Source organism: Ailuropoda melanoleuca, chromosome 15, assembly GCF_002007445.2.
Source record: "Ailuropoda melanoleuca isolate Jingjing chromosome 15, ASM200744v2, whole genome shotgun sequence".
Lineage (NCBI taxonomy): Eukaryota > Metazoa > Chordata > Mammalia > Carnivora > Ursidae > Ailuropoda > Ailuropoda melanoleuca.
In genome coordinates, this window is record NC_048232.1 from 68,425,950 (window position 1) to 68,441,975 (window position 16,026).

General features: G+C 42.4%; 1 protein-coding gene across 14 annotated transcripts in view; it reads right to left on the bottom strand.

The window, feature by feature from the left end:
• Positions 1-16,026, bottom strand: part of ANKS1B (ankyrin repeat and sterile alpha motif domain containing 1B) — a 1,024,648-nt gene that overhangs the window by 52,799 nt on the left and 955,823 nt on the right. For 2 of the 14 annotated variants that reach the window (XM_034644191.1, XM_034644179.1), the window contains 2 exons: positions 6,802-6,894; positions 5,567-5,641 (listed from right to left, as the gene is read on the bottom strand). The exons of 8 other annotated variants lie outside the window; for them this stretch is intronic. In XM_034644191.1, coding sequence (XP_034500082.1) covers positions 5,567-5,641; positions 6,802-6,894 — 168 coding nt within the window. The remainder of the gene's footprint in view (positions 1-5,566; positions 5,642-6,801; positions 6,895-16,026) is intronic. 4 more of the 14 variants (XM_034644181.1, XM_034644183.1, XM_034644180.1 and 1 more) reach the window with 2 other exon arrangements.

Below are 16,026 nucleotides of genomic sequence, written 5' to 3' on the forward strand. Positions count from 1 at the left end.
GCAGGTCTTTTCTGGGTTCTAGTCTGATTTATGTATTATATATGCGGGAGTTCTCACTCTTTTCCTTGGTAAAGATTCTAATTTCTCGAAATTCAGTTCTTTGTTCTCAAGTGGACATTAACAAAAACGAGACAACAGGCAGATTTCCAAAGCCACTCTCTTTTGACCTGGATTCGGCTGCTCTTGTAGAATTAAGGAATTAACCTTTCTCAGGAGTTGGAAGAATATAAATAGGTCTCATGAGCTCCCAAACCAAGTAAAACCTTGGTCAGAGGCCAAGTTCCACAGCAGTACTAGCAAATGGGTTGATACTGTAGGGTTTTTTAAGGAGGATTTTCAAGGAATCTAGGATAAGAATGCAAAATTTTGGATGTAGGTGTATATTTTGGGGGAGAAAAACGTCTACAGCTTTCATTAAATTCTTTGAAAGGATCAGAAACACCAACAGGTTAAAAACCACAAGTCTCCAGGAATGGCTTCAACAGGACGTGTGTTTTGGGGAAGAGGACTAGCAATCTAATTTTCTCTGTGCAGTTTGGACTTACGTTAGGGGGCACATGAGGGGCGGCTGATGCTGGGAAGAGTTAGGCACAGGCTTTGCTTTCTGAAGTTTCTGCCTTTGAAAAACTAAAAGAAAATTCTAGAGCCCCTCAGGAATGCTCAGGCCTTTTCACTGAGGCAGACAACCTGAAGCTCTTCTTGAGATGGGTCACTCCCGGACTCGGGAAGAGCAGTTAGTATCTTGCGAGCTCACTGGCTTCTCACTGGAGCATGTGGCCTATCAGATTCCCCCGAGCTCCTCACGCTCTGGTCTACGCCCTTCTGTGTGTTAGTTTTGTTCTAGTTGCTAATTTGCTTGCATGTGGCTTGGTTCTCCTATCTACTGTCTGTTGAAATTATTAAGACTTTACCTGAAATAATTACTTTAGCACTTTTGTCTATCTTATGACCCATCCCTGACTCATTCTTGAATTTTCTCTTAAAACTTTAATTTCGTAAAAAAAAAAAAAAATGACCGGCTCTGATTAATTTTAGGAGAAAGTTTTCCTCTGGCTGCCTATTATGATCTTTTCCTTCCCTTTCAAACATCTGGTCTGTATTATCTCTCAGTCTTTAATTCAACTGGCTGTGATTTGCTCTTAAAAAAAAACTAGGATGAAATCTGAAAATGTAGAAAATGTGGATTTCAATACTATTTTGAAGCTGAATGTAATAACCTTTAAGTGATAATACCTATAGTTAAAACTCTGGAAACATGCAGGTAGGAGTTCTTAATTAAAAGCTCTCCCCAAATCCAGCAAATCCTCTAGTCCGCCCCATTCACCTTCTTCCCCTCCCTCGATAAAGCAAACAACAACACAGCAAACAGGTGTTGTACATTTAAGTCACGGGTAACACTGTTAACAGAACAACAGAAGTTTGCACGCAACTCCGTGGAATGATACAAGAGGAGGAGCTGGTTGACGTTAAAAGATCTTTCGATCCAGTGTTTGCTGAGGTGACAACTGAAACCAAGCGTCAGATCTTCACGTTAGCCCTTAGTTTAGCTGAGGGTATCCCTTGGCCGAGCTCAACAGGCAGTTCTCACAACAGCCTGAACAGACATGGCAGGAGCTGGGGGTACCACAGGTGGCGGGGCAAAGGCTGGGGATAGGGCTGGGGGTGAGGATGAGTGGGGTGAAGCTGGGGTTATGGGGACATTTCAGGTGTTAGTACATTAAGCATGCAAATCATATGCAAACTCATTCTCTAATTGTTGAATTAACTCAGGCACTTTCATAATTAAACTTCAATGGGAATTCCATACATGTAAAGCAGAACTACAGCCAAATGCTGATCCAAATATTGACATCATCCACAGAAGTCAGAGCAGCCACGTTGGGAAGAACAAGCCCCAGCACATACCACCTCAGTCTGGAAATCATCCCAACCTCTTATCTGATAACCACTTGAAGAAACTCGTGGCACATCCATTGAACTGTTAGGCAGCGCCATCATCTGCTCTTCCAGGACTCCAATGGGTCCAGAAATCACAAGCCACCTGCTTTGAATTCAGAGTGATCTGACAGGGCCTCCCCTACGTGCTATGGGGGAGGGGAGGAAGTTATTGGGAAAAGAAATACAATCCTTACTTTATGTTCCTTGTGGCTCCGGTCCAAGTATTTTTACATTCTCTATATAGGGACTGAATCTATCTTTCTGGAAATAGGAACTGAGTTTCGTCATATTTAGGCCCATTCCAGACATTCATTTTCAAAGGAGGGAAACGTGTTCTTAAGACTGAAGTTATAAAAAAAAAATAAATTTATCTGCTTCCTGGAAATTAATCAACTTATTATTATTGTGTTTAACTTTAGACCAAAGAATATGTGTAAGACTCCACTTGTAGGTGTTGAGTCTTCTCTCTGGAGTTAATTTTATGAGAACAGACAGATTTGGTGACACAGTACTGCCAGTGGGAGGTCTGGCCTGGGCCTTGGGGGCCGGTTACAGCTTCCATGGGTCCACTGACAGTAAAAACAAGAGTTCAGAGAGCAAGGGTGCCTTAGGGCTCACCAGGCCTGGAGGCTGGACTGCAGCAGGAATGAACTGTGGAGGAAGTGGGTAGGGCACTAGCCTGTAGGGACCAGTGAAAGAAACCAAAAGGCAAATAATTCCAAACTGGGAGGTCCCTTGTTAGGTCTTGTAAAATAGTACACTCATATGGAGATGGTATCTGTATTTCCTCAGGTAAATTAATAAAATTAATTTAATAATTTCCCAGTTTAAATAAATTTTGTTAAATATGAAAAAAATCAAACAGAACTAAAAAGTCTTTTGCTTCAAAAATGGTTTATAATCAAACTTTATCCTTAACGAACAGTAGCTCTAAACACAGGTAACAGTGATGTAATTATATTTAAATAGAAAAACAAAATAAAATAGGAAAAGGTTGGGGTAAAATTCTGTCTGTTTTAAACTATTACTGACTGGCAGTACTCTTTAAAAGGCTTAAGTAATTACAGAAGAGAAATTCAATGATTCAAGGCACTCTTACTAAATGTCTTCAGGCTACTTTTTTAAGAGCTTAAAATACTTAAACCTTTCCTTTATGTTCATGTATTGAATGATTTTCATATTCCAAGAATTGGATCATGGCGTAAAAGATCACCTGCTTGGTATGTACGTATGTATTTCCTTTAGGATATTATCAATGAAACAAGGGAAAATGGACATCATTAAGTATCCTTTCCCACTCAAATAAAAATTAAACTATGAATAAAAAGAAAAAACATAATTTGAAATTAGAGCTTTAAATGGAAAATTGATTCTGTTGAACAGGTATTTACCAACTGCCAATTCAGCATGTGCAGTCTGGCCGGGTGTGAAGGGCTACAGTGGGGCCACACCTAATATGATGTAATTAAATCAAATATCTTTTATCCCACCAGCTGAAAAGTATAAAACCACTAACTGAATTTAGTTATAACCCAGGAAAAAAATTCACAAAAGTCTACGAATAGGTTTTTACTGGATGTCAGAGTCTAAAATGCAGCCTTTAAACTTTGCTTTATTCCAAGAGGTGCTAAACTGCGTGGCTTTTGGTTTAAATGCGCCAGGTACGTAAGGCAGACGCCGAGTTCTCTCCTCCAAACAAGGAAACTGAAGATACCACATATTCTCTATGCTCTATGCCTATGAAGGGAACATTGTCTCTATCCTTATTTTCTTCTTGAGAAAAACATTTCCTAAAGCTGTCAGTAAATAACTAAAAGCCAGGGTTATGACTTAGCTTCCTAACATGAACAGAAAGGTATGGAATTTTCCAAGCCTTGTATTATTCTTTTTGAAATTTTTAAAAATGAGGATTTAATTGATTTTTTTTAAATAGCAGCTTTTAAATCTTTTCTACTAGGAACTGTTTCCACCTACCTGCTTATAAATTTAGATCTGAATATTAACAAACATTATTCTCTATTTCTTCAGAACACTTAATGAAAAACGAAAATGATTTTAAATGATGATTGTTAGGTTAGGGTTTCACTTTCAAGAATTCTGACACATATCGATCCGACATGAGCTACCCAAACGTCCATAAGATATATGTGATAACATTTATCTTCTGCGATCTCTGGGGCTTTGAAGAATGCTCCATAGAGCTCTACGCTTATAAATATGTAGACATGGGTTTGGATGTGAATGTAAGGAAGGGCCTCCTACAAACATTCACACACACATGGAAACAGGCTGCTACAGCAGGTCTTTTAAAAATCTTCCAGAATCAAGAATGCTAGTTTGGTCAAATGCAGCTGGTTATACTAAATTTGTTCCTTTTGAGGATAAAGAGCAGAGATGGCCACTTCTTTTTTTTTTTTTTTTAAAGATTTTTTTATTTATTTGACAGAGATAGAGACAGCCAGAGAGAGAGGGAACACAAGCAGAGGGAGTGGGAGAGGAAGAAGCAGGCTCACAGCAGAGGAGCCCCGATGTGAGGCTCGATCCCATAACGCCGGGATCACGCCCTGAGCCGAAGGCAGACGCTTAACCGCTGTGCCACCCAGGCGCCCCGAGATGGCCACTTCTGAACATGAAAAAGCACTCGTTAGCGTTTATGGGTTTGGGAGGGACTGCTGGGTCCCTGGAGCATCAGGCGATGTACAGACCCCATGAGCCCAAAAGCCAGAAGTCCCATGCACACGAGGGGTGTGCCTGAAGCGGCACCCCGAAAGGAGGCCCTTCACATGCTGCCCTGAGAGCTCTGCCTAGTGATTCTCAACCAAATGTCTCAACCTCTCAGACAGCGGGCTAGCCAATGGGAAAAATTTAATAGGATATGAAAATAGGATTGTATTCTAAAATACAAAACGGAAAAGACCAAACATTAAAATGTCTACTTCCCAAACAAAAATGGTTTTGTTTTGTTTCGTTTTTTAAGTATGCAGAGGTAAGCTGTGAACATTTGAATATTACGCAGCTCAGAGTAAAATGGGTCATGATTTCACACACATTCCAAAGATCAATTCAGTATTGTCCAATGGAAAAAAGGCTGAGAACCACTTTGTAGCTGTAACAGTGCCTCTCCTGGCTATCCCTCCCACGCTTGCATAAAATGTATACAGAATATCATGCAAATCAGACTCAAATATTTCTCACAAGTGAAGCACATGAACCTTTGAGAACTTTTGGAGACAATGGGTTGACTAGCCCATGGACATGGGGAAGTACAAGGTGGGGAAGAATAACACTGATATATACATGTGTGTATATATATATCAATTTACCCTTTTCCTTCTTCCTGTAAAAGCAAGTTAACACAGACACCTGGGATGAAAGCCAAAACTCACATGGGACAGATTTTAACTGCAGACTTTAAAAATCAGGTATGTTTCTCATTTTAGGACAATGTTTGCACGTCAACTGGTCACAAGGCACGGTGAATGAAGTGTAAGAGACAAGATCTCAGGAGTCATTAGACATCACAGATTTTCTGCATTGCCAGGACACAGTACCTGTAGCTACTGACAACACTTTGCAACACATTACACAGCGCAAGTTCAGGAAAGAAAATAACCATTTGTAACCTTACATTATGAACCTGATGGATGGCTGAGAAAGGAAATCCAGCGTTCTGATTCGTCCATATCTCACAGACAGACGACTGCTGATATAAACAGAAAACTATCTCATCTTGTCAATATTTAGAACATGGCAGCTACCAAGGTAGCATCAAGGAAGGGAAGGAGGAAAATAATAAAAAGCAAAGAATCACATTTCTTAAACACACACACACACACACACATACTCAAAAAATGTTTTAGGATGCCCAGGTCTAATAATTGGCTTCCAACTCATTCTTTTGTTTAAAAGCATTTTGGGTTGGCTGGGAAGGAAAAAAAGACCATTTAGGCATTAGTTTTATATTAAGGGAGATTACCAATAAATTCACATCTTGGAAAAAGCAAACTGTTTTACATTTGCCAAAGACAATGGAAATACCTTCCCTCTTCATATCATTCATTTCAGAGGATAAATATTTTCATGGAGTTCAAGAAAGATGGGAAAAAGAATAGCGCAGAATAAATATTTTTGTTTTCTTATCTTTGATGACCAAAAGCAAAACATGTAATAAAATGACTTTCCAGACTTAGTCATTGCTCCATTTGATAAACCTAGAAGATCCTTCTCCCTCCAGAGTTCTCAAGGGCAGAACTGTGGCTGACAAGGGGGGAAGCATCATTTGGCCACTCGGCAGTGGAAGGGTATGGTGGGGGAGGTGGCAGGAAGGATTCTAGGGCAGGGAGCGGTTGGGGTCAGGAAGCCGGGGTCTGTTACTAAAGCAGACACTTTGGGGAACAGCACTGGGGAGCCCATAATGAGCTCCATCATCCCGACTCTTCACCACACCATTAACAAGCTAAGAATTAACAATTATTAAAAAGCAATAATGTTTGCTTGCTTAGAACCAAATGCCAAGCTAACCCCCCTCCCAGGAGTTACAGCAGAAACCACCAAATAAACCGAAGAGACTCCTGGCTTGATCTTTATAGAGCTCTTTTCCTGAATTCCATCATTCTAAAAGACACCATGAAATTGAATCACAGAAAATGGCAGCATGCCTAAACTTACTCAGTAAGCACCGTGAACATCCCCAGAATTCACAAGCAGGCCGTACAAAGATCATGCAGGAAGGAGATAAGAACATAACCACAATATGGTTTAGAAGCCCGGCAAAGAACAATCGCATCAGCAAATGAATTATGGAAAAGAAACTTATCCCTGGCTAAACGTTTTCCCTACCTCCACCCTCCCAGAAACGCTCACCAGAAATTTAACATCTCTCTGTCCGGTGACAGTGGCATCCCCCGCTCCCCAGACATCTTTGCTTTCCATCCCTTCTGTCATCTGGATGGCTTGCTGGGGACAGATTGTTAGGTAATTGGCATTCTGTTAAGGAAATAAGATCCCTGGGGTCTGACCGAAGACAACTCCAACCACCTCCCACTTAAACCAGCTCTGCTACTCTCAGTTCCCTCTCTAGACTTCACGGCTTTCTCTCCACAGGGGATTTTCCTCTTCCTACCTTTCAAAAATTCAATCTCTAGCAAGTTAAGTCTTGTGCCCATTCAACCTCCAGCCTCCAGCCTCACCTACACCAGCTGCCGTCTGATTTAAATACACGACCTCCATGCTTTGGTGGAGTTACATTCTTAAGTGGCAAAAACAGGCATGCCAGAGGGTACCTTTTCACCTTTTCAGTATGCTCACCCACAGTTCTGAGCTCATTCTTTCACAACTTTCACAGACTTTTTTTTTTAAAAGAAGATTTATTTATTTATCTGAGAGAGAGAATGGGAGGGGGGAGAGGAGCAGAGGGAGAGGGAGAGAAAAATCTCAAGCAGGGTCCCCACTGAGCACGGAGCCTGATGTGGGGCTCAATCTCACGAGCCTGAGACCATGACCTGAGCCAAAATCAAGTCGGCCGCTTAAGCGACTGAGCCACCCAGGTGCCCCAACTTCCACAGGCTTTTAATGCTAGAAGTAACCCAGGAACCACTTGTCATTTGACAGGTAAAGACACCGACATTCAGAAAGGGTAAGTGGCTTGCTCAGGTGACACAAGGGAGTGTCACAACACGTCAGCCTGCTGGGATGGCTGGGAAGGAGTGCCAGTGCGCCACTGACCTCACAGGAAGGCAAAGGAGGCAAAGGGAGTCTCCTGTTACCTGAACTGGTTTTACCGACCCTGGAACAAGTATATGTAAGCAGCACCAGTTTTTAGGAACAGTCTCAACTCCACTGGGGCTCCAAAATTGTTATTCCCCGACGGGCCAGCTCAGTCTCCCCTCCCTGATGGGTACCAGGCCACCCGACATTTGGGGCAGACCTCATAACTTCCTAGTCACTTTGAGTCACTAAGAATCCATTTTGTCTAAAACCCCAGTGTCACCTGATTCAGATGTCACCCTCCCTCACCCTAGGCCAGGCTTGAGGCTTAAAAAAACCCAGGGTGTTAGAAGAGGCTTGATTTGTACTTTGTCCTCCTCTCCTTCATTCTTGCACTAGGAGTAGGGAGTGGGGGGGTGGTGTGGTCCATCGTGGATACCCACCACCCCAAGCTCTACCTCCTTCATGACCTTTGTTGGGGAGGAGAGTACAGGAGAAGGACAAGGGCCTCTTTTCTTATCCGGCTATGGCTGAATTCTCTGACGGCTTGCACTGCTTCCCAGGGTAACGCTAACACGGCCTTCGATGTCCTCTTGTAGGGGGTTCAACCATCCTGTCCCACCCAGGTTCTACTGTGTATCTGTGTGAGATCTTTGGAGGGCTCTGCTGGGGAAGGGGGTGGGGGTTCCCACTGTGCAGTTCCTGTTGTGAGAAATATGTCTCCAGTTTGACTTCCTCCAACCTCTACTCAGCCCTCCTACAGCCCATGCTCACCGGCTGGGTGGGACACAGGGGAGCGAGTATGACCCAGCCTCCTTCTGCACCCCGCCCACATCACACATACATACAGCCTGGCCATGCAGGGCAGGCTGCTCTGTGACCACATCCCTCTCTGCTGGGACATGTCCCTCCAGTTCTCTCTTCTTCAGCTCAGGTTGGCACATCTGCCTATCAGAAGTCTGACTGTAGAATGAGATGCCAGTTTCCCCTTCTGGCAGGTTCCCCCACTCTGCATGAGCCTTCCTCTTAGAGCTCTTCCCACTAGGCTCTGAGTACATGGGGACACCTCTCTCTTCTCCCGTGTGCTCTCCTCAGTTGCTGAAACAGTTCTCTGCCCTTCCCCAACACCAGTCTTCTGCCTGTCCACATAGGCAGCTGACTGGCTGAGTTCACCACTTTCTGGTCAATCCTGAACAGGGTAGCTGGCTCCATTATCTGCAGATTTCTCTTGAGGATGTTCAGTACTTAGCACCTATAGGAAATTTCCCACTTAACGTCTTCCAATGGTCAGAGAGAGTTACCAGAGAGTTGAGGGAAGAGAGGGTCGCATGCATCACTTAGTTTATTTTTAAAAATTCACATAAAATTTTTCTCAATAAAGGAAAAAACTCTCCTCTAGTCACATACCCTGAAGAGAGTTTGTATGTGCCTTATATACATTTTAAAGATGTTACAATAACTATTTTCATTTATAAGCTATGTCTTACACTTAGAAAAAATAAAACCTCTGTAAGTTCCAGCAATTAACTGACTCAACGCAAAGGGTAAAAAGTCAGATTTTTAAAAAGAGTTGAAAATAAAGGCAGTTAATTGTGTTTTAGTTGTGAAGGTTGTTGAAGAAAACGCTGATACATTTCCGATATCACAGTAGTTCTGTTGGCAGTAAATAATTTATCAGGCTCAAAGAGCAGTTACTCTAGGTGGGTTAGCTAAAACTGGCGTCTTCATAAGATAAAATGGCTCTTCTTCTAGACACATGGTTGTTAGACTGAGTGTTGGAATGGGTCTTTTTTTTTTTAATGCAAGAGAGTTTCCATCACAGAATTTCATTATATTTATGAAGATAATATTTCACAGTACAACTTGTATTGAAGTGCTGAGTTCTAACAGTTCTGAGAAAGAAAATACTAGTGATAAGATTTCATCGGGAGCCCAAATTCCTGGAACAGTAGTGACTTAAATGTGAGTTTTAATTAAGTCTACATCGGTAAAGAATAATAATAGTACTTATTTTGTCAGTTTGTTCTGCAGCTCATGTTAAGCTTCATGAGAGAGGGAACTTTTCACATCTACATTTCTAGCACCTAGAACACAGAAGGCCGTCAAACGTGTTGACTGAATCAAAGGAACCCTAGAATGTGTTTAAAGTTTCTTGACAAACAATAAAGCAAGACAGGAATATTAATTACTACTATCGTTATCATTTGTAGTTGGTCTGCTTTGTTCTTGCCACTTGTACTTTCAGTCAATGATGTCACTGCCGACACATTTCTGATAAAGGCACCAGAAATTAACCTTGCAGACCTCTTAGTAGAACAGTTCTCACCTTTCCTGATAAAGACTGATAAAGGGATGCTCACTTTGTTGAAGAGAGAAGGAACATCTGTAATTAGTACACCTATGCGTTAAAGGCCTGCTTGTACAGAGCCCGGAAACAATTCTATAAAGGGGTGTTAAACATCCCTCTGCAAATTTCATTTGCTTATTTCTCAGGCTAACTTAGTTTATCTGAACCTGAATTACCATGAAATCCAAATAAATGGGGATTAAGGAAAGATACAGTAGTCTTATAATGGAGATATAGTCAATAACTGAAGGTTGATTTCTTTGATGAAGCAAAGGCATATCATGTTACCTTTAGTTTAGACCTCTGTGCTGACTCTGGAATGTTTTCTTAAAATATAACACAAGTCTCGTTCTTGTCACCATCATGTACCTCAGGTTACCAGGAATTCAGTTCAGAAAATACAACACATCTGCATTCCAATCTAATGACAAAATGTAAAGCGTAGTACCTATCTTCAAGGTTTTCTTCCTAAGGGTGGACTTCTTTTCTGCTCAGCTGGCAGCAATCCAGCAGTTGATGATCTAGTCTCTCTTCTTCATCATCCGTTTCCCCCCTCTTTACTGGAGCTCGAACAGTGCTGTCACATCTTCTACTAAAAGCAAACAGACTCCTTCCCTTGACCCAACCTCCTTCTTAAGCTCCTACTCAATTTCTGTTCTTCTTTAAGAAGCAAAAAGCCCCAAGAGGTGCCTATGCTGTCTCCATGTCCCCTTTTCCTGTCCTCAGTTGAGCCCATTCTACAGAGACTGCTTTTCTCTATACCCTCCACTCTGCCAAATCTGACGCTTCATTTTCCTTGACCTGTGACACTTGATTGCTCCTTCCATTTTTTGCCGGTTCCTATAAGTGGTCATCTGCTGGTCCCTGGAGCATCCACCCTCGATCCCTTTCCCTTTCCTGGCTGCATTAGGTGGTCTCACCCAGTCTTGACTCTCAGATTCGTATCTCCAGTCTAGACCTCTCCCCCTGAGCTCCACACTTGGATACCCAGCTGCCTTCTTGATGCTGCTTTACTTTGAGGATTAATAGGCATCTTACCCTTAAATGCCCAAACCAAGCTCCTGTTTACCTCATCTTTCCCATAAGCATTCTTGTCTCAGCAAATAGCAACCCCCTTCTTCCAGTGGGAGTCACATCCTTTTGCACACATTTCTCATCTAATCCAGCAGCAAGTCCTGTTGAATCGACTTCTAAAGCCTTCTCACCCTCCTATCACTGCCTGGTCCAAGCCACTACCTTTTCTTACTTGGATTATTCCATTAGCTTACAAACTGGTCTCGCTGCTTTCACCCTTGCCCCCTTAGTGCTTATGCTCAATACAACAGCCAACGTGATCTGTTTGAAATGAAAGTTGCTTCATGCTGCTCTGCTCCACTGAACTCACAGGGAGATCCAGAGTCCTGACAATGAATGGCCTGTGAGCATCTCCATCCTCTGGCACCCAGCCCTGGCCTCACCTCTCTGCTCTCCTTTCCTACTATTCTTCTGGTTTACCTGGTTCTGGACAGCAGCGCGCACTCCTGCTTCAAGCCTCTGCATTCATCTCCCCTTCTGCCTGAAATGGGCTTCCTCCAACTACTGCGGGACTAGTTCCCCCATTTCCTGCAGGCTCTACTCCAATGTCACCTTCCCTGAGCATCTAGCATATTATGTCCAAATTCAGTCTATATTTTTCACACTGTAAAAGGATTATTCTTTCGAGCAGAAATTGAACATTTAAAAAAAGTTTAGAGCATAGGAATCTGTCTCCCTGGCACCATGACATCACTCCAAGATAGTTACTGTCTCCTTTGAGCACAAGGCATGGGTCACAAAGTGACTGTCTACGGAATGCACATTGCTACAGACACAATCCCTTTCCCACCATCAGGACCAGTAGTAAACTGGGATTCAGAGCCTGACGGTGGGTCTTGGAATGGAACAAGCTGACAAGAGCTCAATCTACTCACCAACGCCAATTAGGCTCTGAAAACCTTCCAGGCATCTGCGAACACCGTGTAGCTAGTTTAATAAAGAAACCTGTATGAATAGAGCCCTCCGGTCAGATTCTACCAGAGATGAAATTTTCTGCCTTGTTCTAGCCCTGAAAAAAAATTGCCTTTTTCTCTGTTTCTCCCTTATATTTGTCATAGTTCTTTCACACTTCGGGGTGTTTGAAAATTGACCAGAAAGAATCCAACAAGAAATAGGAAAGGTTCAGGGTGAAAGCTAAAGGTATAATGAAGTCCATTCCTTCTCTTGGATGACAGCACTTCTAAAATAAAACAAAAACAAACTTGAAGAGCGAACAAAACAGCTTCAAAGGCAAAAGAAGAAAGGGCGCCCTAACAAAGGAAGGCTCGGTCAGCAGCCAGCAGACTCAGCGGCTCCTTGAGCAGAGACTAAAATGAGATCTGTCAAAAGATGGAGTCAAAGAGACTTGGTTCGGGCGAGGATTAATGCACCCAACACCTCTGCGCCTTTTCTTCCAGCAAGGACAGCCCCGCAGCCTCTTCTTCCACGGGCACGGAAGGAAACGCTGCCTGGAAACCAGAAGATCAATTCTCCTGAACTGCGCAGAGGCCGCGGGCCAGCCTCGGATCACTTCCGTCTCCCTGCCGTCAATTCAGGAATGATCTTCCTCTCCCCTAACCGTAGGCTCTGTGATTCGCACACAGCCCTCGAACAACTGTATGGCATTCTTCTTTTCAACTACACTCGAATGTCTCCAGTTCAGGGTTTTTGGTTTTTGTTTAAACCACTTGCCACTGACCTTTTTTAAAAAAAAGTTTCAGACTATTTCATTTGCAGGGAATGCTGGACTCAAGAAAATGCTGTTTCCTGTCATTTCTCCACCTCTCTGAAGAGCAGTCCTACCAAACCTTCATGATCGTGACCTCCCCTGCGCCTATGGGGCAATTCTTGGACAGATCGCCTGCTAGAAGTGAAAAGTCAGGCCAACAGTTCTCTCTGTGTGACCTGCTGTTGCTGGCATCAGCCTTCATCAATCTACCAAAAGTGGGAAGAACTAAATACGGCTATTGGTCCCATCCTAAGTCCACTGGCATGATACAGATTCCGATGATACATTCCTGTTGCCCAAATGTACAGGTTTCTCTCTTTCCCTCCCTCCCTCCTTTCTCCCTCCTTCCTTATTAACTGATTCTGGTACTGACAGCACGTAAAATAAGCCCTCGGCTACCAAAGTAGGAGAGCACACACAGGCTAGGTGATTTCTGTTATTCATTTGCAGAGATCATGTATAACCTGCATTCCCTAATATGCAGTTGTAGCCCTAAATGACAATACACGATTATTTATGAGCTCTCTTCGGAAAAACGAAAGCAGAGAGAAAAAAGGAACGCTGTGCTATCAAGACCGTAATGTAGAGCTCCCCCGTTTCTCGGCACGTTGCGGGGATTTAAGTCAATTGGGATCATGCTATTTATTGCAACATGGGCTGTTCTACTTGTTCTACCTCAGACCTTGGATGCCACCATCACTGACACATTTTTCAGAACAACTAAGAAGCAGAAATATTAATAACTCATTCAGAAAAGCAGTGATCAGCTTTTTTATCATGACGTGTATTGCTGCGAAGGAACCGGATTTTGCAGAGTAATACTGTTCTTTGCCTGTAACAGCTTTTCATACGTTATGTTCCTTTCGTGCAAACTGAGGCTGTCATTTTCTTTATTTAAACCCATTGAGTAGCTAGACGCTCAACACTGCTTCCTGCCTCTGGTAGCGAAAAGGTATTGGACAAGGCCATTCACCAATGTTGAGACCCCACTATTTCCCCATCTTATCCGCGTGGAAAATATGGAAAAACGAGGTCTAGTTGAATGATGAGCCTGAATGATGCCAACCCAAGAGGTCTCTGGTAGAAAACTGCAGTTTTTCCCTCAGTTCTGTCTGTTCAACACTGAAATCACCACACTGGAGAAATTACTGGAAAGGCATGCTTGTTTGAAGTAAGCTTTTTAAATTAGCAGATGACATAGTTGGGGAGTATCACTACTGATACACTGAGAGTTGACCAAGCTTTAAAAAGACATTGATAGACTAGGGTTACTGGATAAACAACTTGATAAAACTGTTTTTGCTGGAAAGGAGTAATGTAAATGTAAAATCCTGCATTAAGGTTAAACACACACACACACACCCCCCCACAGCTGAGAGCTGAGGAGGGAGGCATGGCTCATGGCCATTGGTAAAGCCTGGGGCATTTTCATGAAGAAAAGCTCAGTAGGAATGAACAAGCTGTTACTGCTGTTAAGCATGAACTACAACAAAGCAGATGTGCCCAGAGCTGGGGAATCAGGATGCTGAGGGGTCCACATCCTACTTCTCAGAAATATTGGCAAGGAGCTGCATATGATGAACAGAGTGGGGGGAAGACATCGAATTCTCTTTAGTCTTAAAGAACTATTCTCAGCAAAGGGAACAGATTTATTCTTCATATTTTCTGAAGGATAGCATTAACTAACTATGTAGTAGTTTTAGGAAGGCTTATTTCAATTCAACATAAGGCAAAAGTTGTATCAGAACTTTCCCAACGGTGATGGGACTGCTTCACAAACTCGGGGTCACCTTCCCAGTGACAAGGGTAGTCTATTAAGTCTATTAAGGGTGTGTTAGAAGCGGTGCTGCATTAAGTCACAGGACTAGATACATTTTCCGGCCCCTTCCCATCCTCAGATTCTCTGCTTTTCTTTAGCAGAAGTGCAGAAGAGGGGAGGAGGTGGGAGAATGGGATAGGCTGGTGATGGGTATTAAGGCAGGCACGTATTGCATGGTGCACTGGGTTTTATACGCAAGTAATGAATCCTGGAACTTTACATCAAAAACTAGGGATGTACTGTATGGTGACTAACATAATAATAATAATAATAATAATAATAAAAAGAAGTGCATAAGAATCTTCTAGTCATTGGGGTGCCCCCCTGCTTGTGTTCCCTCTCTCGCTGGCTGTCTCTATCTCTGTCGAATAAATAAATAAAATCATTAAAAAAAAAAAGAATCTTCTAGTCATTAACACAAGTTACTGCAAATTTTTGTGATGCTGCATTCAAACCTCATTGGAGACCCCTACAGAAAAGGGGTCATGCCATTTCATAACTGTTTACACGAAGCAATTGTTTGCTACTCCTGATTTGTAAAGAATGAGAAAATAGAAGCCAAGAGCGAAGGATTTTCTTGACAAAGTTTATCCATGCTACCTTGGAGGTTCAATTCTCTACTAATTTCACATTTTCATAAAATGTTAGATATTATTAATAGAATTTATCACAGGACCCAAAACATTGCACTAGAGACTTTGGGGGTTCTAGAACTTTTAGAATGTGTCGTGTCTGCTGGGACCAAGTTTGGATAGAGACAGTGCAGGCATTTATCAACACAGTGGTTAAAGCACAGGGTGGGAAGCTTGACTGCTTGGGTCCAAATCCTGTCTCTACTTCTTACAATCTGTGTGGCCTGGGGTAAGCAGCATAAACTCTCCATGCTTTGAGCGTTGTAATAATTATACATTATAAGTTGTATTAATTAGTGCTACCTCTGACAATAATGGTGATGGGCTCACTTACCAGATCTACTAGGCAGGGGATGTGCTACTGTTTCAGATAGCTTTTCCTAGAAGATCTGAGACCATCCCAATTTGTGTCTGATCTGGGGTCCTAGAGACCTGTGGCTTTGTGGTGCCTATAACCTTGTGTAAAGGAATCTGGTCAACAAGTATTTACAGAGTGCTTTTTATAGGGAATTTTAAAATGAAGGAAGAGTCAGGCCCTGCTACTACATAGCCAACATACCCTTCACTATAAGAGAAAAAAAATTTTAAATATAAAATATACTGATAGATTTTGATGCATGCTAACTCATAAAGTATTTAAAGGTATTTAAATAGGGGTATCATCCATAAATCCGTTCCAAAGAGCTCCAAAGCTAACTGGGTTATAACACAGATAGGAAATTCTTGAATATTCGAACTCCTAAGTTAGAACTATTGTTTCCATATCAGTGGAGAGGTATTAGTTTGGGCTTAGGAGCTGGAG